Source organism: Corvus hawaiiensis, chromosome 13, assembly GCF_020740725.1.
Source record: "Corvus hawaiiensis isolate bCorHaw1 chromosome 13, bCorHaw1.pri.cur, whole genome shotgun sequence".
Lineage (NCBI taxonomy): Eukaryota > Metazoa > Chordata > Aves > Passeriformes > Corvidae > Corvus > Corvus hawaiiensis.
This window is the reverse complement of record NC_063225.1, coordinates 5140532-5163687: the sequence shown is the minus strand read 5'-3', so window position 1 is coordinate 5163687 and position 23156 is coordinate 5140532. Positions and strand designations below refer to the sequence as shown.

Here is a 23156-nt window from a genome sequence, read left to right as displayed (position 1 = left end):
AGCTCAGCCACAGCCAGAGCCCTCAGTAATATCCCCCCTCACTGTGACACCACTACAGGCAAGGTCAATGATGCAGGAGATCAGAAGGTGGTTCTTAGAACAGATGCTGGCTTTTAATGTGCTGTGTTACCCCTCAAGTAGTGGTTGTGGTAGCTGTTCTCATGATTTCAGGCTGAAGCAGAGGCTTGTTTTTAGGGTCAGGTAGTCAAGCAGCCCTTTGTCCCTGCCCCTTGCCCTTCTTAAAGCAGATCTCTGGGCTTTCATTTCTTGCTCTGCCGGAGTTAAACTTACGTCCCCCTTCATGAGCTGTCAAGTGTTAAGATGCAGGATTATATTTAGTCTCCCTTAAATCCAGACTGGAAGTTCTCTCCAGAATATTAAAACCCTGCTTAAAAGCAGCTTATAGGCTGCAACAGAAAACCAGAACCACTGAGTTATCATGGATGTTTCAGACAATTCTGCTGCTGGCTGGAGATGCTCTTCCTGTGGCAATTTAATGTAGGAGGCCTACTAGATCTGGTTGGGACTACTTAAAGCAGGTATTTAGACATTAGGGCAACACTGTGACAGCAGCTGACTTCCCATGCAGTGAGATTTAAATACAACTCCTTTCCTACATAGCTGGAGTACGTGGCCCCTCCGACAAGTGACCATTTCATAAAACTCACTCTGCTTTATTAGAAAAGTTATAGTAGAAATGTAAAAAACTCAGAGTTACTACAAAAATCTATGTACAAATTCTGCAGGACTGCAGAGCATCTCCCTCTGAAGCTGCCAGGGCTGAGCAAACCCTTGAGCTGAGGATTCCAAATTGTAAACAAGTTTTTAGTGTTAAGAGGCCTGGAAGGAAGGTGTCTCCTGCTTCACAGTGTTTAAGCTGCTGAGGGAGCAGAGAAAAAGTCCCATCAGTGCTGCCTGGACTGGCAGCACTGTGGAGAATGTAGGCTGGTGCTCCCACGCCTTACACCCTCAACTCCCTTAGGGTGACAACTCACATCTTTCTCAGGCCTCTGAAATGTAACAGGGTCGTAGTCAGGCTGGCGTGCGGGGTCAGCAACACCCGCTGCTCCCTGCCCGGTGCCAGGTGAGTGTGAAGGCTGTCTCTAGAGCGGGTTTTTCCTCACATCTATCATGGCTGGGTGATAAGGCACTGGGCTCATGTTCAGGCTGGCTCTGCGCAGCTCCCGGCGGGGTTTGGCAGCAGGAGCCAGGCTCCGCGCTGGCTGCAGCTCGTGGGGCTGCCCCGCTCTCAGCGCCTGCTCTGCGTCCCTCTGCCGAAGGTCACCGGAGCTCTCGTTGGGCAGCGAAGAACGCCTCCAGGTCGAGGGCAAAGGGGCATGCACCAGGTCCCTGCTCTCATCCCTGGCCCGAGGGCTCTCTTCAGCGACAGCTGGAGGCATGGGCTGTTCCCTGAGGCTGGATTCCTCACAGGTGCCGAGCTCAGGGGCAGCTCTGTCCCCAGCCCCATGAATGCTTCTCTCCATCCCTGCTGAGAAAAATTGAGGGTACAGTGAGGTGAGTATCAGGATCCCTACTTTCCTCATCAAAGTTGGTGCCTGTATAGCAGTTGCTAAAGGACCTATACGTGGACTGCTCTGGACTGCTCCAAGCTCTCACTGCCAGGCATGGCAACTGAAACTCCGTTTTAACTTGGCAGGAACAGCAAAGCCCTAGCCTGTGTTTCCTCTCACCTTTAGTCTGTCCAGGGTGGGGGTTCATGTTACTCAGTCTCTGGTTCAGCTCCTGGTTTGCCCACACGTAACGGCTCAGCTCCTTTTCCAGCACCTGAATCCTCGCCTCATACTGCAGCTTGCTGCTGGCCAGCCCCTCGTCCATGTGCTCTACAAGAAAAAACAAGGCTATTCCAGCCTGGGCGTCCTGTGAAAGACCAAAGCAGTGGCACTGCTGCCCGTTTGGGCAGCTGGGGGGTTACCACGGCTCTGCTGCAGCAGTAACTGCATGTTCTGCTCGTGCTCCTTCTGCTGCAGGGTGAGCTGGCGATCCATCTCCAGGCGCTGGCGCTCCACAGCTGCCTCCAGCCAGTACACCAGCTGCTGCTGCTCCTCCAGCTGCATCTCCAGCTCTGAGAAGGCAATGTGCTGCCTGTGCTGATCCTCTCGCAGTGTCACCACCTGGGCAGGGCCCAAGAGGAAGGAACACTTCAGCTCCTTCATGCCTGGGAAGATTTCCTGCCCCACTGAGCCTCAGTCAAGTTAGTTTTTTGGTACAGCTTACAGAGGTTAGTACTGCTGGGATGTCAGAGCTGCCTCGTGGAGGGAAGAGCAAGATGTGGCTGCACTGATGTGGCAGAGCCACTGCAGGGATCCATGCATCCTATGACTAGTTAAGCCCCTCTCCCAGCTGGGGGTCATGGTGCTGTAGCTTTGTGGCCTGAGTTTACAGGAAAACTACAGTATGATGCAAGGAGAAAGCTTGAAACTGAGGAAAACAAGAGTTTGGTCAGATCATAGTTTCTGTTAACAAGTGCTTTCAAGCTGTGTTAATTTCATTATGTGTTCTGGCTGGCTAATAATGTAATCACTAAAAGCCAGTAAATGAAATACAGCTCCCACCAGCACAGAAGGCAGTCGTCTCCCACCTTGTCAAAGTACTTGCAGAGCAGAGCTCGTGTCTCAGAGGAGGAGAGGTAGCTGAGCTTGGCCATGAGGTTCATCTCACACTGGGACAGCAGGCTGGCCGAGGCCCGCAGGACTCGCTGCCTGCACGTGATGGACTCATTCTTGTACTCAATGGCTGCATCCAGAGCCTCGATTGCCTCATCCAGCTGGAACAAGATCCGTTCTTCCTGCCAGGGCAGAGCTGCAGTTACTAGGGAGCAAAGGGTTTGCTCTGTCTCACCCTGCTCTAACCTTGTCATCACAATAGTGATGGTGGGAAGCTGGGATATGCACTGTTTGGGATGCGGGGGAGCATCTGCTAATGACCTTGTGCTCAGGTTTTTACTTCTCTCCTACAACCTCCTGCTCCCCAGCCCCAGCAGAGGTACCTCTGGGGACAGCAGGGTGCCCTGACGCAGCTTGTTGTCGAGCTCCAGCCTCTGTTTGAGCAGCTGGTCCTTCTCCTGGCGCAGGCTGTTGATCTCCTGGCGGATCTGCTGCTGGTCGTGGGCACTGCCGTGACGCAGCTGCCCGTTCTTCTCGCTCAGCTCCTTTTCCAGGTGCTCCAGGCGGCTGGACACGCGCACGATGTCATCTGTCAGGGCCTGCAGCAGAGGATGCTCAAGGGGAGCTACTCTGAAGGCAAGTCAGGCCCTCAGCCCCGTTCTACTTCCTCTGTAGGTCAAGTGACCCCCAGGCAGACGTAAGCCAAGGACTACCAAACCAATGAGCTCAGAGGCACAGCACAACCAGTCTTCCATAGAGACAGAGTTCCCACCCACTTTCCAACACCACCTAATCCTGGCCTGCAGCCCTCTGCTAGACCCAGGATGGCACCTACATCTTCCAGCCTCCACCTCTGCTGAAAATAAAGCACGGGGTTGAGGTGTCACACTCCTGTCCTACCTGGCTGGAGCGCAGCCGTTTGCTCTCCAGGCCATTCTTCTCCTGCAGCAGGGCTTCCTTTTTGGCCACAATAGCTTCCCGCTTCCTCAGCTCATCTTCCAGCTCATCCAGGGCCCGGCGCTGCTCAAGAACTTTATCCATCTCCATGTCCAGCCACTTCTTCTGTTCCTCAATTTTCTGATGGAGGGAGAGGCAAAAGGCATGTGTGTGTGCAGACAGCAGCAGCAATGCCCAGGACTCCTGGACTACAGGGCAGTGGGGTTGAGATCAGAACAAAAGTCTCAATTTCATCTCTGCTAACCCCTTCAGCCCAGACTCCGCTGGTTTTATCCTTCCAGCTCCTCCAAGAGGCAAAGCTAAACTAAATTCCCAGCTGTCAAGGAGTTCTTGGAGGGCACATCTCCCACCACCCTTCTGCTAGCAGACAAAATTTCAAAGCTTCTTTACCAATGCCAGGATTTAGGAGAGATCCTGGTTCTAGGGGTAAGACAAGATCTTAAGTCCTCTGCTACTAGATGCAAATGACACTATGGACTGTCCTTCTCAAGGGCAGGATGGGCTCAGGTCCCTGTTTTCAGATCTCCCCCATCAGCCTGCAGTCTGCCAAGCATCCCCTCTGAACAGGAATGCGGAGGCAAGGCTTGCTGTCTGTACCTGCTGCTGCTCCAGGCTGATGACAGAACCATTGCTGCCACTCCGCCGCTTCCTCTGGAAAGCCGCAATTTCCTCTGTTTTGATGCGCAGGATTTTCTGGTGCTGCTCATGCTTCAGTTCCAGTTCCTGCGTGTGAAAAAGCAGCCATGAGCATGGAGGGAGTGGGAGGTGTGAGGGCTGAGGGACAGCTTATGTTCTCCTCTATCTCTTCGGATACTCTCCGTCTTCACGCTCTCCGAGAAAATCGCAGACCACATCAGAGCCCACCCGCTGTCATCCTCACAACCACCACAGAAGCACAGCTGCTCCTGCCCTCTCCTACCTTGACTCGGTGCTGTCCCTTGTGCACCTCAGTCTCCAGCCGCCGTTTCTGCTCGCTCTCCTCACGCAGCCGCCGCTGCAGCTGCCCCTGCTGCCGCCGCATCAGCTGAATGTTCCTCTCCAGCTCCTGCACGCGCTTCTCGCTCTGTGCCGACAGCGACACCAGCCTCTCCGTCGCCTGCTTCTTCCTGCACAGAACCTGCCGGAGGGTGAAAATCGTCCTTGGCCTCGGCATCTCCCTGGTGCCCTTTGCAGAGACGCCCCCAACTCTGCCCCTGCTCAGCGCCGGGGTGGGCAGAGCCCTTCCCCCTCACCTGTGCCTTGCTCTGCGCGGCCGCCACGCGTGTGCGGTACTCCTGCAGCTTGCGCTTCTCCCCGGGGTCCCATGGCTCTTTGCCCTCCAGCTCCTGGAGCTGCTTCTGGCTGTCGCTGAGCTCTGTCCGCACCTGCTCTGCTTCCTGCTCCAGCTCACTGATCTTCCGGCTGTACTGCCTGTTCAGAGCCTGGGCGTCCTTGCCTGCAACACAGTCCCCTCTCTCACAGCCAGGATCCTGACCCTTTCTCCCCCTCCCCAAGTATTTCTGGCTACAGACACTGAATGTTCCCTTTCCTTCAGCCACTCCAGAGAAGCAAGAAACCAGTGGGAAGGGTTTCTGTCAGCTGGAGGGACGGGCAGACAAGGCCCTGCTGCTTACAGGGGAAGAGACTGAGCACAAGCAACACAGGAAGAGAAGACGGGGATGGAAGCAGAGACCAAGCACCAAGAGTAGGAGCAGGTTTCATGGGAAGTGGGTGTGTATCCCACCAGTAGTTCTGCACCTGTCTTAATGAGCTCTGTGATCAGCTCCTCTTTCATGCGGATGTTGATCGCCAGCTCTCGGATCTTCTGCTGTGCTTGCACCAGCCTCCACTCAGAGTCCTTCCCTGGCAGGCGCTCCCAGGAACCAAGCAGTGACTCCCACTTCCCACAGACTTCTGCAACACAGATTCTCAGGTAAGGAAAGTCGTATCTTAGCAGCTGGGTGACAGAAGGATGATCTGTTATTGGATCTGTAGCCAGAGCCTGGCACAGCATTGCCCAGAGTCACCTGAAGCTTCCACCAAAACACACACCCTTGCCAGACCCTAGGAGTTCAAGTTTCTCCCTAATAAAAGCAGCTGGACTGTCAACTGCTCCATTTTTGTCCTCTGGGCTCAGGTGGGACATCAACATTACCCCGTGAAGCACCGCCAGCCCAAGAAGATTGTCCAACAACCTGTGGTTGCTACTTGCCTTTTGACAGCTCCAGCTGCTCCTCCTGAATTGAGTGGGCATTGCCTCCACTTGGCTCCTCACTCAACTTGAAAATCTCTTTCTTGCTCAAATTTTGGATCCCATTTCTAGAAGGAGAAGCAAATTAATCAGTTTGGTCTGGGCAGTGCTAAAGCTGTTCCCAGTAAGGACCCTTATGATCGACAGGCTTCAGGAGGAGATGGAAACAATAGCTGTGGTCAGGAGAGACGGTAATTAGCTCCCCAGGGAGCAGTGAGGTGTCTGGGCAGCATCACTGATCCCTCAGGCAGCATTTGCCCCTACATCAGACATGAGGGCAGAGCTGCAGCAGTGGGACAACCAGCTCACTGCCCAGGGCACTGCACAGGGCTGGGACAGCCCCAACTCACCGGCGCTGGGACAGGGACCGTTTCCGTTCCCATTCCTCCAGCTCCTCTCCCGAGGACAGTTCTGATGGCTTCTCCAAGTCCTGGCTGAGCTCCCTCCGCAGCACCACATCTCTGACCTCAGGATCACCAGTCAGGCACTGGGTGTGGTTCAGCTGCCAGCCTGCCGGCTCCTCCTTCTGCAAGGAGGAGCTGCTGCTGAGCTTCTGGGGCACAGAATTGGAAAGAGGAAACAAGCTGTGTGAGAGCCAGTGTTAGAAAAAGTGGCTCCCAGCTGAGCATCGCTGCTAGACATAAAGAAAGGCAACAAAATGGAGCTGAGTGTATTTTCAGGAGAACTGGTGTGTTGCCAGACCCAGCTGCCTGTGCTTCTGCTGCTCAGACACTGAACAAATCTGGGACTCACCCACAACATCAAAATAAAAGCCTCAGTTTTGAAGCTGGGCTGTTTTTGCCAGAGCTGTAAAACTCTGGATTTGAACACTGAGCACAGTCCTCTGGACTACGCTTCTGACAAGGGTCACGCTCAACATAAGGGAAAAAGCAATTCCTACAGTGGGGAGCAGACAGGTGAAGAGGCAGCAGTTCTTCGATGGCACAGCCTCATGCCCTCACCTTCTTGCAAAGAGCTCTTCCCGTCTGCTCAGGAAGCAGCCCCGAGGGAACCCCACCAAGGCCATGGGATGGGGCAGCATCCAGTGGGGCCGTGTGAGGTCTCTGGCTGGCAGTCACCAGGTGAAGATTTTCCAGCAGTCCTGGCACACACAGGTTTGGCATTGCCATCTCCAAGCGCACATGCAGCTCCGAGATCTTATCCTGCTGCTCCTGCAGTTTGTCACTCTAGGAAACAATGAGCAAAATATGGTTACACACATGTTGATCTGAGACCTACTGCAGAGGAACCTGAAAGCTGGGCTGAGTGCCCCTGGGCAAGGAGAGGAGTGGGGCAGGTCCTACAGAGAGAGCAGAGCCCAGAAATACCTGCAGCTTATACTGTTCCATAGCATCCTCCAGGGCAGCCAGGAAATCACGGTTCTCCTCCTCCAGGCGTTCCACTTGCCTCTGCAGCTTGGCCACTTGCTCGTCTTTGATGGACTCACACTTCTTCTCGGTGCTCACCTGCTCCCCAAAATAAAAGAGAGGCAGCATCAGCATCCACCTTGGCCCTTCCCATGCTGAACTCTGTAAGGACACAACAGCTCTGCAGACTCAGATTTTTCCTGTAAAATATATCTCAGCTGCAGCTGAATCCAATTTCTCCCTCCCTGCTGGGATGACCATGTCTTTCTGCCTCCCTAGGGCCTCCTGGACAGGTTGCTTCTCCTCCCATCCCTCTCCTGACCCTTCCATCATGCCACGCTGGGGCTGCTGTGGCCATGAGACGAACCCAACCTCAGAGCTGTAACACCCCCATCACCTGGGCTTTTGCCAGCTTTGAGCCTTGTGCCTCAGCGCCCTGATCTTCCATGGAGGTGCTCTCAATGCCGCTATCCAGCCCGGCTGAGGTCAGCTCGCTCCTCTCACTCTCCACCGCGCACAGCCACTCCTTAAGGCGCAGCACCTGCTCCACGGTGAGGTTGCTGTCCTCCTGGAGCTCCATGAGCAGCCGGTACGCGGCGTCGGTGCAGGTGCGGTAATGGGCGCACTCGGCCAGCAGCCGGGCCGTGGCGTCCGGCGCGCAGCGCTTGGTGCCGGCCGAGCGGTGGATGATGCGGGTCTCGGAGCGCTGCCGCTGCTCCAGCGCCTTCTGCAGGTTCTTTATCTGCAGGTGGAGCTCCTCGATGTGCTCCGTCTCCTTGCGGCAGTTCACCACCGCCTTGTTCTGGATGTTCTGAGCCCGGTTGGCGTAATTCAGAGTGTTGAGGCTCTCGTCGAAGTCAGAGGATGATGGGCTGACACAGGCTATCATCACGGTCTGGGCGTTCCCCCCCAGAGAGTCTTTCAGGATCCTAAGGGAGAGCACAGGGATTAAAATTGCGGAAATACAAAGTAACACAGGAAACAGAACGTTTTCAACCCTTTTCAGAGGTTAAGCTGAAGGAAAATGATGGCCTTGCTCTGTAGGTGGTTTGGCACTAGTGAGGTGAGTGGAATCATTAAGCAGAGGATTAACAGTTTGCACCACGGCAAATTTCCATCCACGTAACTCCTCAGGTTGGGAGCTCCCTGACTCTGTGATTGCTGCTAGGTATGTGCTGCCAGGGCTCCTGCTGGAGACTGCAAAGGCCACCTGCTCGAGCAAAGAGCTAACTGTGGACCATGAACTGAGCCTACTGTAAGTAGTTTTTATTCCTTGCCCGGCAGGAAGGGCAGGATAACCCACAGCAACACCTCATCTCAGCTTCAGCAGCACGACTCATGCAAGCCTCATCTTCTCCAGCACTGCAATGAGCTAGGCCTGCCATTTCTATCCTGGCCTCATTGCTCCTTGAGATTCCCTACACGAAAACCCGCAGAGAGGGCAGACCTGTTAACTGAGCCCGTGAGATGTGGGAAGTCCTGGTCCCAGAGGTACCTGGTAATTTTGGAGTCTCTGTATGGGATGTGGGTGGTCTTTCTCCGAGGATCTCCCAAGGCACTGATGACGTTGCCCAAGGCCAGGAGGCCGCAGTTGATCTGGATGCTCTCCTTCAGCCTCTCCCCTGTGTTTCCTGTCTTCACAATTCGCTCTGAGCCCGCCAGATCCACAAAATGAAACTTGGACACCAGGACCTGTCCGGCGGCGGGGACAGCGGGGGGGCGGTGGTGCAGGGGCAGCCGGCCAGCCCCACGCCGCTGCTCCATGGTCACTGTGAAGATGGTGTGCGAGCGGCTCGACTGCCTGTTGATGTGGGTGGCTCCCGTGTGCTTGGCTGTGTTCCCCATCTCCAGCAGGCTCAGCACCTCGTCCAGCCCTTCCACTTCTGACTCCTTCACACCGCAGAGCACTGCAAAGCAAAGGCAGCTGCGGCTGGGAGGGATGGGCTGCCCGAGGATGCAGCTCCTCTGCACAGCCTGCTGCTGTCACCCTGCCTGTAGTGGGCCTTGCCCAGACCGGCTTTCAGGACTAAACACAGCAAACTGCTGCAGGAGACAAAGGGATGGAGGAAGAAGACCTGGCTCTGCCTTCATGGATAGATAACCCAACTCTGGCCTACAACGTGGGGAGTAAAGGAGCCCGCGCACAGCCACACATACCAATGTTCCCCTTGTCATCCTCCCGGATCTGGATGTCTTTGCTGGCTGTATCCACCTGCAGCAAGTCCCGAAACTCCTCCTTGTACACTTCCAGGTAGGACACTCGGACTGTGTAGTCGATCAGGTCATTCTCATCGATGAGCCTGAAGGTCTCGGCCATGGCTCGTGGGATGATGCCCTGCTCATCCTCATTGATGGAAGCTGGCAAAGAGAGGCACACGCTCACGGAGAGCAGGGAATGTCCAGGGAGCCCACGCTGGCTGGGGACAGAGCTGTGGTCAGAAGCCTGCCTGCAGCACACGTCAGCTGGAAAGGAGCAGCCTCACAACTCTCCCACTGCTCAGCCCTCGCAGCCTGGGTTAAACATCCCACAAGACCTCTGGGCAAATCCTATCCCACTGCTGTGCTGGATTCCAGCAAAGCTTCCTGTTTCCAGTCCTTCCTCAAGAAGGAAAAAGCACCTAGCATTTTAGTGAGTATCAAACACCATGTCTGCAGCTACAGTGTGCTGTGCTTTGAAGCCAACATGGCTCTACAACTTTTTCCAGCTCCAAGAAGAGGTTTTTTTGATGCTTGCAGCTTGCTTGTATCTGACCACAGCACTCTGCTGCCTGAACTTTAAATGTTTTTCCTTTTGTCTCCAACAGCCATGTAAAATGGCAATTCCCAAATTTGGTGCAATGATAGCCTAAAATGGGAGACTGAAAACAGAGGTAGATTAAAAGTATGAAACAATTTAGTGCTTACAAATGATGCAATTAAGTAAAGATGACTGAAATATTTACAGTACACCCTCTGTAAGAAACCACAATGCCGTTAAATCAGAATGAAGAAGTTTCCTCTTTCTCCATTTCCTTCATATAAAGAAACTTACAGGATTAACACTTGCAAACCTCCCTCTCCTTCAGGTTTATTTCAGGACCTAAGACTATCACCACCACCTCCAGAGCTGGTGGAGGACCAGGTCCTGTCACTTGTCCTGCAGTGAAAGAGGAGAAACCTGCACACCCTGATCTCAAATGTGTCCATGGGGGTTGGCTGCAGCAACAAAGGTAGGGGGGAAGGAAAGGCTGCCGGGGGTACGGGGGGGGGGGGTTTGGCTTGAGCTGGAGGGGCTGGCAGGGTGTGTTTGGGAGTGATACTGGAAGTGATGGAGATGATGATGCAGTTGGGCTCGGGTAGAGAGAGCAAAGGTGCTGAAATGGGTGTGGACAGCAGCACCGGTGAGGCTGGTGGGTTGGGAGAGATGGCTGAGATAATGGTGGTGTGGGTGGCTTGGCTGGGGATGGAAGGAGATGGCGATGGAAGGAGGTGGCGATGCGAGGCTGGTGGGGATGCTGGAGGGATAGGGATGCCGGCGGAGCAGGGATGCTGGCGGGACAGGGATTCTGGAAGGACAGGGATTCTGGCGAAGCAGGGATGCCGGCGGAGCAGGGATGCCGGCGGAGCAGGGATGTTGGCGGGACAGGGACGCGGCGGAGCAGGGATGCCGGCGGGACAGGGATGCCGGCGGAGCAGGGATGCCGGCGGAGCAGGGATGCCGGCGGAGCAGGGATGCTGGCGGAGCAGGGATGCCGGCGGAGCAGGGATGTTGGCGGGACAGGGACGCCGGCGGAGCAGGGATGCCGGCGGGGCAGGGATGTCGGCGGGACAGGGACGCTGGCAGAGCAGGGATGCCGGCGGAGCAGGGATGCCGGCGGAGCAGGGATGTTGGCGGGACAGGGACGCCGGCGGAGCAGGGATGCCGGCGGGGCAGGGATGTCGGCGGGACAGGGACGCTGGCAGAGCAGGGATGCCGGCGGAGCAGGGATGCCGGCGGAGCAGGGATGCTGGCGGGCACGGCGCCTCCGGTCCCGGCGAGACTCACCGACGCTGGCCTCCCCGATGGTGTAGGTCTTTCCGGAGCCGGTCTGCCCGTAGGCGAAGACGGTGGCGTTGAAGCCGCGGAAGAAGGCGCGCAGCAGCGGCTGGACGCAGGCCCGGTACACGGCCGCCTGCCCCTCCGCCTCGGGCAGCACGGCGGCGAAGCGGAACCGGCGGCGGCCCAGCGCCACCTCGCCGGTGGCGGCATCGCCCCGCAGGCAGGGCCGGTGTCCCCGCAGCGCCTCCCGGGGCAGCAGCGGCCGCACCCGCACCGCCACCCGCACCGCCGCCGCCTCCGCCGCCATGGCCGCGCCGGGCGCGCCGCGATGGCGTCAGCGGCTCCTCCCGGCGCCGGGAGAGAGGGAGGGAGGGAGGGAGGATGCGGCCGGTCCTCGCTGCATCCCGGGGAGAGCGCCCGGCGGCAGCGGGGGACGCTCGTGGGCTCTGGGGGTTGCGCGGCGGCTCCCCGGTGCTCCCGAGGAGCTGCGTCACTCGGGAGGCGCTCCATCACTCTTGGGATGCTTCGCCACTCACAGGGGGCTCCATCCCTCGTGAGATGCTTCGTCACGTGCGAGACCCCGTTAATCGTGAGGTGTTCCGTCTGTGGTGAAACACAGTTCCCCCACCCGTGAGATGCTCCGTCAGGCACAAGGGACTCGCATCTCTCGTGAGCTGCTTGATCGCTGACGAGACACCCCAGCACTTGTGACACTCCTCCACTCCTCGCAGACATTCCCACGATCACCGTGGGGAAGGGAGAAGGGGCTACGTGGCCCTGCCGAGGCACAAAGTGCTTGAGGTGGAGGCGTGGGCACCTCCTGGGATGCAGTTTGCGGAGCAGCTGGTGCAGACAGCTGGTGCTTCCCGGCCGCCCGCCGTGCTGGGGGCTGGCAGGGCCGGCTCAGCCACTGACGTATGTTCAGGACAATCTGAGCGATGACAAAGTTTTTCATCCGGCTGCCTGCAGTTCCCTCTGCACCGCCCCTGCGGCTGCGGGGAGGGGTATGGGGCCTCGTGGGTCCCCCGGGTGCCGTGGGAAGCGCTGGACTGTCGGCTGTGCCGAGCGGAGTTGTACACACGGCTGGGACTGCCGGAGGGGCACGGCCACGCTCGGCATGGGGCTCCGGCTCCCACTGCGCCGCAGCACCAGCTTCACCCCCGACCACCCTGCCCTCATGGAGGTGCCTGGCCCCACTGCCCTGAAGATGGAAGCGAACGTCCTTGTCATGGGAGCAGACAACGTAGGGAAATCAGGTGAGAACTGACCGTGAACTGGAACAGGGGATTCCCAGGCTGAAAACTGCAGCGGTGTTTGGAGGACGAGTGGCAGGGAACAGCCCACGGAGCAAATTGATGAGATGGGGCTGAGCCCTGGGGTGCAGCTGTGATTCAAGGTGGGGACGCTGAGCACAACCTTGTAGGCAGCTGGTGAATGACAGGGGAAGGTATTTTGCACTGAGCTGCAGTTTGCTGATGCTCCGGGTCATGCTGATGCTTGGGTTTGTGCTGTGCCTCTGCTGCACTCACAGACCTGCTGGGGGAAACTCAGAGGTCGTTCTTGCTTGTAGGAGTTTACAATGGGATGGTGCCTGACTCTGCTCTGGGTTTAGAAAGGAGAGTCCTCCAGGTTTAGGGTTATTCTGATGATTCCTGTCCTTCCCTCTGCAGCTCTGACCGTGCGTTTCCTGACCCGGCGTTTTATTGGAGAGTACGGAGACATGGGTGAGTGCCAGGCCAGGTCCAGGCCAGTTCCCAGTAGGGACTGGGGTTGAGAGACAACCCTGCTTCTGCCTGTGGGATTTCATTGCAGCCTATCCTCTCCTGCCTTTCTCCAGAGCCTTTGCCTGCTCCCAGGGGCTCAATGTTGTATTTGTTCAGTGACCCATCTGTTTGCTCTGGAACTGCTTCTCTGGGGTGCAAAAGGTCCAGGGTGGCAGCTGGTGACACCATGAAGACGACTATTTTTTTTTTTTCTTTCATGGGGGGCAGAATTCATCTACAGCCACAACCTGACTGTGGATGGCCGAGAGATTCTCTTCCACATCTGGGACGTCCCCAATTCCCAGGTGAGAGGGCTCCACTCCTATCACCCGCTTCTACCCCAGGGACAAAAAACCCCTTTACTGGATGTTACCTATGGGGAACCACAGGCTGGGAGGTGCAGTTGTGCAAAGCTCTCAAATCAGAGTTTCATAGGCGACGGAACCCTTCTCACCTGCCAAGCACAGGGCAGCAGTGTTGCTGACAGGGTAGCAATAGTTACCTTAGCCCAATGGCCCTCTGGCTGAGAACACTGGAGCTGAAGCACTGATGCTAATACAGGACTGTGCTAAAGAAGGGCAGGTGCTGCTCTGAGGTCCCCACACTCTTACCACCTACAGCCTGCAGTGCTTGGCAGCTGGGTGAGGGTTAGGGTTAGGGTGTGATGCTGAAAGCTGAATTGTTCCTCCGTGGTGAGGTCTGCCAGGTGCTGCTCTGCCCTCCTCAGTACTCCTCTTTCTCTCTGCCCTTTTGCTGTTCTCTAGCTGTTCCTGTCCCGTCAACCTCAGGATTGCCCTCTTCTAGCAGGCAGGCGTGGGGGGAGGGGGCCCGATAAAACAACCCTTCCTTTCCTCTTTCCCCAGGAGCAGGCAGAGGATGGCTCCTCAGAGGAGAAGCGAATCCAGTGGGCAGACAGCTTTGTCCTGGTCTACAGTATCTGTGACCGTGCCAGCTTCAACATCCTGCCCCTCAAAATCCAGTTCATCAAGGCAGCCAAGGAGGGGCAGAGCCAGGAGAAGGTGCCCATTGTCATTGTGGGCAACAAACGGGACCTGCACCACCAACGGGTGGTGTCCAGCGAGGAGGGGCGGCTCCTGGCCCTCTCTTTAGACTGCGGTTTCTATGAGGTGTCTGCAGCTGAGGCTTATCACGGGGCCCTCATGGTCTTCCATGGACTGGCCAAGCGTATCCCGGACACCAAGCTGGCTCTGAAGAAGGGTACAGGGATCCGTGGCATCGTCAAGACCATGTCGGCTGTGTTTGCCCGTAAGCGAACGGACTCCCTCTGAGCTACTGCACGGATGTTGCTGCCCTCTGTGCTGCCCAGCTGGGCCCAACCTCCTCGCTGGGTGCTCATGGAGATGGTGTGTGTCTTTCCATGAGTGTGATGGGTTCCTTGCTGTCCTCCTAGTGTCAGGGTCTGGGTGTCCTGCCATGCACAGCCAGTGCAGCTGAGGACTGTAGTGTGTACTCTTGGCTCTGCCATGGGACAGTCTCATCTCTTTGCTGTACCAGCTTTTTAGGTGCCTCCTGCTTTCTTCTCCTGTCCTCCAGCACTGGAAAACATGGGGTGATTTTGCCAAAGCTCCAGGCAGCAGCATCCCTAGCTCCTGCCACAGGACTGCCCAGGCTGTCAGCGAGTAGGGAAGAGATCCTGCTTTTGTACAGCACACGACTCCCTGTCTCTCCCCTCCTACCCTGGGATCCTTATTCCTCTTTAACACTCATCAGGATCCTCTTCAGTAACCCTGGAGCACCCATGAGCTGGAGAGGAGGTGGTTTCTCCGCTGAGGAGGCACTGGTAGTTCCCACGTCTGTATCACCGTGTGAGTGTCCCAGAGCCCACGGCACTGGCAGTCCTGGAGCATTTTGGTGAGGGCTGGTGCTTCCCATCCCCCCGCCTTGCTTTTGAACAGTCCTGCTCGTGGCCTTCTCCCCCACAGCCTTTCAGCGATCGCAGCCGTTTCCCTTGAGCGGGCGAGTGCTGTACAGGCTGTGCCTGGGAAAAGCCAGGCGCGGGGCTCGTTCCCAGGATGGGGATCGCACCACACGCCTTCCCAAGCCACTCCTTCTGCAGGGCTGCCAGTCCCCGGGGAGGAAAGGAGGTGGGGAACGGGGTCGCTGGGCTCCTTGATGAACCCTTCTCCTGCTGCGAGGTTTTTCCCTGCCTCTCCCAAACCCTTCCCTTTGAGCCCTGGGAAAGCAGTATGTTGGAAGAGGGTTTGTGCATGCTGAATGGACACTGATTTCTCTGCTGTGTTCTTCTGGAAATGCAATAAATTGTCTTTGGCAGGAAGCCCCGGCTCCTTGGAGCTGTGAATTTGTACTTGGGGCATGGGAAGAGACACGTACCGTGCTGGGCATGAGCACCCACTATTCCTGTGGCAGCTACCCACAGGGAATGTAACGGGATGTTTCCCACACCCGCTCCCCTGGCCCTGAGTTGGGGGTCTCACCCCACTCTGTTGCCTTGGTTGGGTGTCTCACTCCCATAAAGCAGCCGAGCACATGGGGTGAGCGGCGTGTGGTTTATTATTGCAGGTTTATTATTGCAGCAGATACAACAAGGTGGTGTGGGAAGCCAGGTGATCCTGTGGGAGAGGGGCTCCAAGAGCTCCACCTGTTCTCACCAGCCTTTTTCCTGACCCCACCAGCTGGGAGGGAGGTCCCAGGGCTTTCCCACTCATGAATCCTGCTGGTTGGTGGGGATCTTCAGCCCCTCCATGGAGGAGAAATCTGTGGCCAGGGATGGGCCCTGCAAGGAGGGATGGAGGGAGGAAGGATGGAGAAACAGGCTTGCTATGGTGATGTTTGACAGCTTTGCCATCCTCCCTGCTCTCTCTCACTGCTGTTCTCAATGTGTAGCCCATCTAAGTTCACTCTGTCTGCTGAGCAGGCTCCAAGGTAGCCTCGTGCCAGCCCTGGCTGGTCCCTTTCTTCTGGTCTCATGGCTCTTTCCACATCTCCTTCACCTTTCTAGTCCCACCTTCCCCCACCTTCTCCTTCCAGCAGCAGAGCTTTTGGTTGCCTTTATTCCCCCATCCTGGCCTTGATGCACTCCACAATAAGCTATCCCATGGCCTGTCTACCACTTCAAGCTCCTGTCCTGGAACAGGGGTGTGTGTGGGCAGCTGGCAGGGGCCCAGGCAAAGCGTGCTGAGGGGATTTGAGAGGGGCTGGGATGTGCTTGTCCCCCTCCCCGGCTCAGTCCTTCTTGAAGACAGGACTGTAGAAGTTGCCGTAGTAGGCCCGGCTGTACATGGACTCGGGGCTGAAGCGGTAGGAGCCCTCGCTCACCCGCCTGTTGTAGGGGGAGAAGGCGGATTTCCGCGGGAAGGGGTAGTCGGGATCGAAGGCAGGGCTGCGGTAGTAGTTGTGCCGCAGGAAGAGGGGGTCCTCGAGCCCCAGGAAGGACAGGGGGTGATGGCCGCGGTACTGCCGCCAGTCACTCCTTAGCTGGGATTTCTCCTCAGTGGAGGGGGCAGCAGGCTTGGTCTCCTCCTCCTCCTTCTTCTCTTTCTTCTCTGTGTCGGTCTTGCTGCCCCTGGATGCTTCTTCTTCCTTCACTGACTGTCTGCGGAGCTGAGAGATGGGGTAAGCACCTGGCCAGGCTGTACCCACCTGCCAGCCCTGCTCCACCTGTGCCACACAGCCCACCCTTAAATTGGGATAAGCCAGTTTGCCCCCAGGGTGGAGGGGAGTGGGTGGCTTGCAGCCCTTGAGCAGCTGTGGTGGAGAAATGGTCCCAGGGGAACAACAGGCTGAGGTAAAGGAGAGGGGACAGGATCTCAGCGTGAACTTTCACCTTCCCAGGAGTGTGGTCACACCTTGGCTTGGGCATGAACTGTGAATGTGCCACCACAGTCTGACCTGTTTGTTCTACTGGAGGCCTCACTGTCATGGCTTGGGGGATGCTCAGGAGGAGGGTGGGGCTGAGGGGTCTTCAAGGCACCCCATCCCCCAGTCTGGTACCCCCTGACATTGCCTGGAGTTATGGGGTGCTCATGGGAGGAGATTAAGCAAAATGGGGTTGCTGGAGATGGACAGGGCCTGGCTGGGGACAAACTCACCGGCACGTAGCTGTACAAGGTGCCCAGCAGATGCTTCGGGGCACTGACGAGGGTGCCCCCAAGAGCATCCACTGTCTCCATGGCCCTGGACAGCCTGCGGGGGGTGAAGAGGATCAAGCCCTCTGCCGCATCCCAGGCCACGGCTGGGACCTTCTTCACGCTGGAGATGCCAGAGGCGCAGGCTGTTTGCAGGTTGTGAGCCATGCTGCCCACCAGCCCGGGGTCCTGCCCTGCCTGCCCAGAGAAACCAGCTCAGCTCCTGGCCGTGGCCTCTGCCCCACCGGCCCCTCCAGGCAGAGCAGGGGTGGCCCTGGGTTCCCTATCCCCTTTGCAGCACTAATCCTGAGAGATTTCAGCTTGCTGCTCTGCAAAAGCCACCACAGCTCTTTGCAGCGGGGTCTCTCCCTGTCCCTGCCAGCTCCCCCCACTCCAGGCCCCGGGGGACCCTCTGCTCGGGGCTGTGCTTCCGCTGCAGGCAGAGGCAAAGGGCGTTGACCCCAACCTGCCGCTTCCCGTCCCCAGGTCCCAGCGGAGCCGAGGCTGGAGACTGTTCCCAGCGCCACTGGCTCACACCACCCCTCACAGCTGGGACCATGGCAGGGGGATTTTCAGAGGTGTTCAGAGGCTCAGTAGGGAGTTTGGTGCTGACATCCCACAGCTCCAAAGGAGTTTTGAACATACAAGCTGGGGTGACTTTGCCTGGCACAGAGGCTGCCCACAGCCCCCAGCTTTGGGGAATCAGGGAAGGGGACAGCTGGGGCTGCCCCACTGCCAACCCCTTCTTGCCTCCTCCAAGCTGCAGTTCAGGGTTGAGCAGGGGTGGGGGCCTGGTCCCCAAAGGTGTGGGGGAACAGCCTCCATGCTTGCATGCTGCATGGGTAGAAGGATGCTTTGGAGCATCCCCAGCTCATTGCTCTGCTTTTCTCCATACCTTGGTGTGCTTGGTGTCTTTCTTCCCTGCCTTCTCCTGCTTCTGCTCTGGTGCCTTGCTCTGGTGCTGGCTCAGCCAGCCCGTGCTGCCCTGCCCATCGCTGCGGGTCTGTGGGGCTGGAGGGACACTCGGCTTGGCCAGGCTACCCTGCAAGGGGAGCAAAAAGCCACGGCTCAGAGGGAGCTGGCTGGTCCCATCCACTCCATCCTGCTCAGCCTGAGGATTTCACAGGGGTGTGCAGGGAGCAGGGAGTTCATTTGTGCATCTGGGGAGAAACCCTGAGGGCAGATGGGAGCTCTGGGATTTTGGCACAGGCCAGGGAAGATATTCCCACTGCAGCATGGGATAGGAGAGGCACCTCCTTCTCCCCATCCCCTCTGGGTCTCTGCAGGGGCTTTTTGCTTTAGGAAAGATGTTATGGCAAGGCCATAAATCAACAATTACACACTGGGAGCCTGCTAAAAATAACTTGTCCCACTAATGTGGTACATGGTTACGTGTGAACATCATGCAGGAACTGCCAGCCCCAGCTTGTCCTGCTGAGCAGGGGAAATGTACCCTGCTCAATTTGCTCCGAGGAGCTTGAAGTGTCTTGTCTGAAAGCAGAACCAGCTCCAAAGAGGATGTGGGGGAGCAGGAACCCAGCAGGTGGGTCCTGGCACTCACCAGGATGGGGATCCAGGAGGCCAGCTCCTGCCCTTTGGTTTTGGCACGCTGGAGGCTTTGGGTGGTTTGCTGGTAAGCACGGTGGGACATGGTGCTGACCAAAGCGCTGATCCGGCCCAGGGTGCTGGGAGCACTGGGAGCGCTGGGAGTGCTGGTTGTGCTGGGTGCACTGGGAGCCCTCGGAGCACTGAGAGTGTTGGGAGTGCTAGGAGTGCTGGGCTGCTGCTGGGATACCTTTGATGTTGACAGATGTTTCTTTTTGGGCTTCTTCTCTAAAGGCAGAAGAGTACAGGCAGAAGAATGGTGGGAGGGTTACATCCTGGTGGGACAATCCTCCTAGGTAGCCTTATGCCAAAACCCAGGGGCTGCCTCCTGCCCTGTGCACCCCACAACCGAGGAGGCACTCAGCTAGTTGCCACCAAACTCCCTCAGAGGGGATTTGGGCATCAGGACTACCTGCTTCTTCATCCTCCTCTGGCAGCAGGTATTCCATCAGCTTCTCCAGCCCTCCCAGGGCCGTGTCGACCCCTGCAGCTGCCATCTGGGTCACCGAGTTCTTCCTCGTGTACTTGGCTGTTGTTTCCACAGTGTTCTTGGTGGCCTCATAGCCCTCTGCTGCCAGCTCTATGATCTTATCCACGGAGCTGCCAATGGTGCTTTTGGCGCTTTGGAGGGGGCAGGAGATGGTGTCCTTCAGTTCAGATGCAAGCTGTGGGCACAGAGGTGCAGAACAGCCCCACTGGTGTGCTTGGGGTGGCATGGGACAGCCAGAGGGACTGCAGGGACCCCATCCATGTCCATGCCAGCAAACAGCTCCAAGAGTGACATAACACCTCTCTCCAACCTGGGCTGGGGGTAGCTGGCAGGGATGGGACACAGGGCATTGTCGACTTATATTTGGGAGCCCAAGCTGTTCTTTAGGCTGCAGCAGCCCTTGGAGGAGCCCTCACTTGGAGATGCTGCTGTGTTTCCCAGCCAGCAGCCCCTCACCATCCAGAAACAAGACAACAAGACTAGAGGAGATACGCTGTGGGCTCTTCAGAGGGGCTGGGGGGGTCCCAGATTGTCCTGCCTGTGACTTACCTTGTCAACAGGGTACTGGAGGGCAGGGATCTTCTCCTCTAGGTGGTCCAAGCCCCGGCAAGCCAGGTTGTTGGCTACAGTGACTGCCTTGGGCAAAAGCATGGTAAGAAATGCGCCTGGGCTGTGCCAGGCACGTGCTTGTGCCAGCACTGTCCCACCAGGGGAGGCTCTGGTGGGGTCCCCTGCCACATTCCCCCCAGCACATGGACTCACACTGCGGCTCCAGCCGGCGCACCACGGGCTCCATGCCCCACATGGCCAGGGCACCGGCACCCTGCACGCCACGCTCGTACACCTCACACACCGAGGCCATCAGCGGGTGGGACTCCTTGGTGCTGCTGTACTTCCTCTGCAGGGTCTCGCAGGTCGAGCTCACCACGGGCAGCTGCAGGACCCTCTGCAGCACGTTTTCCTGCAAGGGCAGATGGGCATGGGTGAGCCAAGAGCCCTTCCCTGAAGAGTGCCCCATTGCCCACACACCGGTGGCTCTTGGTGGGTTGCAGTGACCAGAGGACCTCGGCTTGCACAGGAGGAGGAGGAGGTCATTTCTCAAGCCCCGCTGAGGGTCTCCCAGGTATGTTGTGTAAGGACGAGCAGGCTCGCTGCTGCCACTGAGGGAGCAGGGACACTGCAGGCATGTCCCAAGGGAGACAGTCCCTACTCCTTCAATTGTCCAAGAACAGCTACTTGGGTGCTCCCTCTGGCTTCCCACCCTGGTGGAAACCTCCATGACTTCTGGAGGTTTGGGGACTAAATGGGGCACGGATGAAGGACAGGCACAGTTGGCAGTTATCAGTTAGTCCTTGCATCAGCTCAAGGTTAACTTTTTTGAATCGGAACTATTTAATTTCAAGCAAGTAAAAAGGTTTATCCTTTCCCTTTGATGATGCTCTATACTACTGCAGGTACAGATCTGTATAAAAATAACACAGGCACATGTGGGATGGCGTGAGATGTGGCTGGCATTCATCCAGCAGTCAATACACACTACCTGGCCCCCTTGGCACATCTCTGCCCTCCTCTCTCTCCCTTTCCCTTCACCCACCTTGGCACTTCCATCCTGCAGAGCCTGAGTCTTCTTCACCGTCATCGTGGCGCATCCACCTGCAAAGCAAAGTTGGGAGCCGCAGACTCTGCCTGAAGGCAGGGCTGGGCTTGGGCTCCCCCCTCATTCCTGCACCCCCCAAGCACAGCAGCTGGGCTGACACACACCTCCCATGGGTGCAATGGACGCGGCATTGCCCAACGCTTGACTTTTTACCAGTTAAACTGTAAAACCAAAGGCTGCACGCAGCCCTGCCCTGTTCATGTGCCTTAACACCCAAAGATACAACAAAATTAGTTGAGAGGCATCTAGTTTAGAGAAATTATGGTATGGGCAGGATAAAAGATGCTGGCAAAGCAAACTCAGAGCAACCAGGATGCTAACAGATGTGCATGAGAATAGACTCTGGCTGAGGAGGGGTAAGAAGGCAGCACAGGAGCAGATAGAAGAGCAGTGGGTAGGGATGTTTTGAGATGTCCAGCTGAGGTCAGCATCCCCCTCACACACATCTGCTTCTAATGCCAACACTCATCCCTGTGAAAACAGCTCCAGCTCCCAGCCCCAGCACAGACCCCCTTTTCTTAGCAGCAGATGAAATTCTGGAAATCTAGAGAGAATGGGTGATCCCTGCTCTCACTCCCTGGTCCCACAGAAGCTGACCCGGAGCACCCAGAGGGCACAGGCTACTCACCAAGGGCCAGCCTGTCCCCAGCAGAGCAGGAGCAGAGAGCAGTGTCTGCACCGTCCCTTCACCCGGGTCCTGTGAGGGTGATGCACTGGGCTCTGGCCACTACCACCACCACGAGGCCCCACCTCCCAGTTGCGTGGGCTTGGGAGCTGACGGATTGCGGTGGAAAGGGGCCAAGGAGCTCCCTGAAACCACTGTAATTGGGAACAGATGATGGCAGAAAATCCCCTTTGTTGCCTTCCCTGCAGAGTCCAGAAGCTGCAGCCTGGCTGAAATGCTCCGGGGTTTAACACCACTCCTTCCACAGAAGATCAGAAGAAGCTGCCCTTAGACCTCACCACCTCAAAAGCAACAGATCTTGAGCAGACAGGGAGAAGGGGAAGAGTCAGGCAGGCTTTCCTAAGAGATGAAAACCTTCCTGTATTTCTGTAAGCCCTGTTATGCCTCATGATGGACCAGGATACAATCCTGCCGGGAAACCTAACACAGACCAAGAACATGGTTTCTCCCCAGGAGAGTTTACTAAGCACAGGGAGTAGAAGGCAGACGTGGGGAGACATATTCTGCTTGAAACAATCTGGTTTGGGCAGGTTTGTAATTTCTAAGACGATTCATGAGGCTTTTGGTGAGGAGGCTTTAACTGAGGGTCAGGGCAGACACTACATTAGGAAAGCTTTAGGCATTTGGGATACAGGGAGAAGAATATCAGTTTGGAAGTGATCTCGGGAGATCACCTCATTCAACTCTTGCTCAAAGCAGGGCTACTCTCAAAGCCAGATCAGGCTGCTCGAGGTTCTTGTCCAGTCTTAAAAACTTCCAGGGAGAAGATTCTCTTCTCTCTGGGGGCCAGTTCCTGTGCTAACCATACTAATGGTTTAACTATTTTTTCCTTATGTCCAGCTGGAATTTTCTTTGTTGCAATTTGTGTCTGACATCTCCTGTCCTTGCTCTGTGCACCTCTGAGCAGAATTTGTGCCCCAGCTGGTGCTGGTGCAGCATGTGTTCCATGCCCCTCAATGCCTTATCTCTCAATGATCCTCTGCTGGACTCTAGTCAAGATCTCTCCTGTGATGGTGGGACCAAAACAGGACACGGTTCCCCAAATGTGGACTCACAAATGCTTTGTGGAGGAACAACTGCCCTCCTTGACCTGCCAGCAATGCTCTCGCTAAAACGCTGCTCTTCCATGGCCTCACTGCACAGGAGGCACACTGAGGACTCACACCATCATTAACAAATTCATTTGTGGTACTGACTGAAAAAACCACACCACCTGTGAGGGGCCAGGGCAGGTCTTGGTTATTGACTACGGATGAGCCACACTGATGAGGACAATGTGGTGGAAAGAGGACAAATGCCAGAGGACAAGGCAATAATCAGGGAGATCAGTGCAGATGAGTGGTCCAGGGCTGCTGTGTGTCCTGGACCAGCTGGCACGAGGCAGGGAGACCCTTGGCATGTGGCTCACGATGCCCACAGCTGCCCAGCACTCCTGTGCAGGACATGGAGGTGAGCACCCAACACATCTCTGTGGCTCTCTGCTTGTGGCTGCACTGCTTGTACTTGGGGGTGGGAGGCTTGGGAAAGCCACAGATGGCAGAAGAATACCCCCTTTCCTTCCCAAAGAGTGCAGAGTTCACTGCCAGCCCAGGGCTGTGCCTGCCTTGCTGGCTGAGTACAGAGGCACATGAACGTGCTGGGCTGCCTCCAGCTG

The 23156-nt window shown here is 56.8% G+C and overlaps 3 protein-coding genes across 3 annotated transcripts; 1 reads left to right on the top strand and 2 right to left on the bottom strand.

Annotated features, from left to right (window-relative positions):
• Nucleotides 1-658: 658 nt before the first annotated feature.
• On the bottom strand, nucleotides 659-11503 carry KIF7 (kinesin family member 7). The gene is made up of 18 exons (XM_048317590.1): nucleotides 11203-11503; nucleotides 9336-9536; nucleotides 8674-9085; nucleotides 7576-8107; nucleotides 7140-7277; nucleotides 6774-6998; nucleotides 6162-6364; nucleotides 5773-5879; nucleotides 5319-5474; nucleotides 4814-5016; nucleotides 4501-4698; nucleotides 4179-4304; nucleotides 3525-3701; nucleotides 3008-3223; nucleotides 2600-2806; nucleotides 1934-2132; nucleotides 1692-1841; nucleotides 659-1489 (listed from the first exon to the last, which is right to left on the bottom strand). The coding sequence occupies exons 1-18, from the start codon at nucleotides 11501-11503 to the stop codon at nucleotides 1104-1106; spliced, it is 4137 nt and encodes a 1378-aa protein (XP_048173547.1). The 3' UTR covers nucleotides 659-1103.
• A 66-nt stretch (nucleotides 11504-11569) lies between these two features.
• Nucleotides 11570-15256, top strand: LOC125332910 (ras-related and estrogen-regulated growth inhibitor-like protein). The gene is given in 6 exon segments (XM_048318303.1): nucleotides 11570-12254; nucleotides 12256-12312; nucleotides 12314-12452; nucleotides 12867-12920; nucleotides 13188-13264; nucleotides 13823-15256. Coding segments are annotated over 6 exon segments (873 nt in total). The 5' UTR covers nucleotides 11570-12134; the 3' UTR covers nucleotides 14249-15256.
• A 217-nt stretch (nucleotides 15257-15473) lies between these two features.
• Nucleotides 15474-21542, bottom strand: PLIN1 (perilipin 1). The gene is made up of 9 exons (XM_048317827.1): nucleotides 21446-21542; nucleotides 20755-20813; nucleotides 19923-20121; nucleotides 19710-19792; nucleotides 19083-19335; nucleotides 18627-18898; nucleotides 17961-18107; nucleotides 17030-17263; nucleotides 15474-16541 (listed from the first exon to the last, which is right to left on the bottom strand). The coding sequence occupies exons 2-9, from the start codon at nucleotides 20797-20799 to the stop codon at nucleotides 16164-16166; spliced, it is 1611 nt and encodes a 536-aa protein (XP_048173784.1). The 5' UTR covers nucleotides 20800-20813; nucleotides 21446-21542; the 3' UTR covers nucleotides 15474-16163.
• Between the last annotated feature and the right edge of the window lie 1614 nt (nucleotides 21543-23156).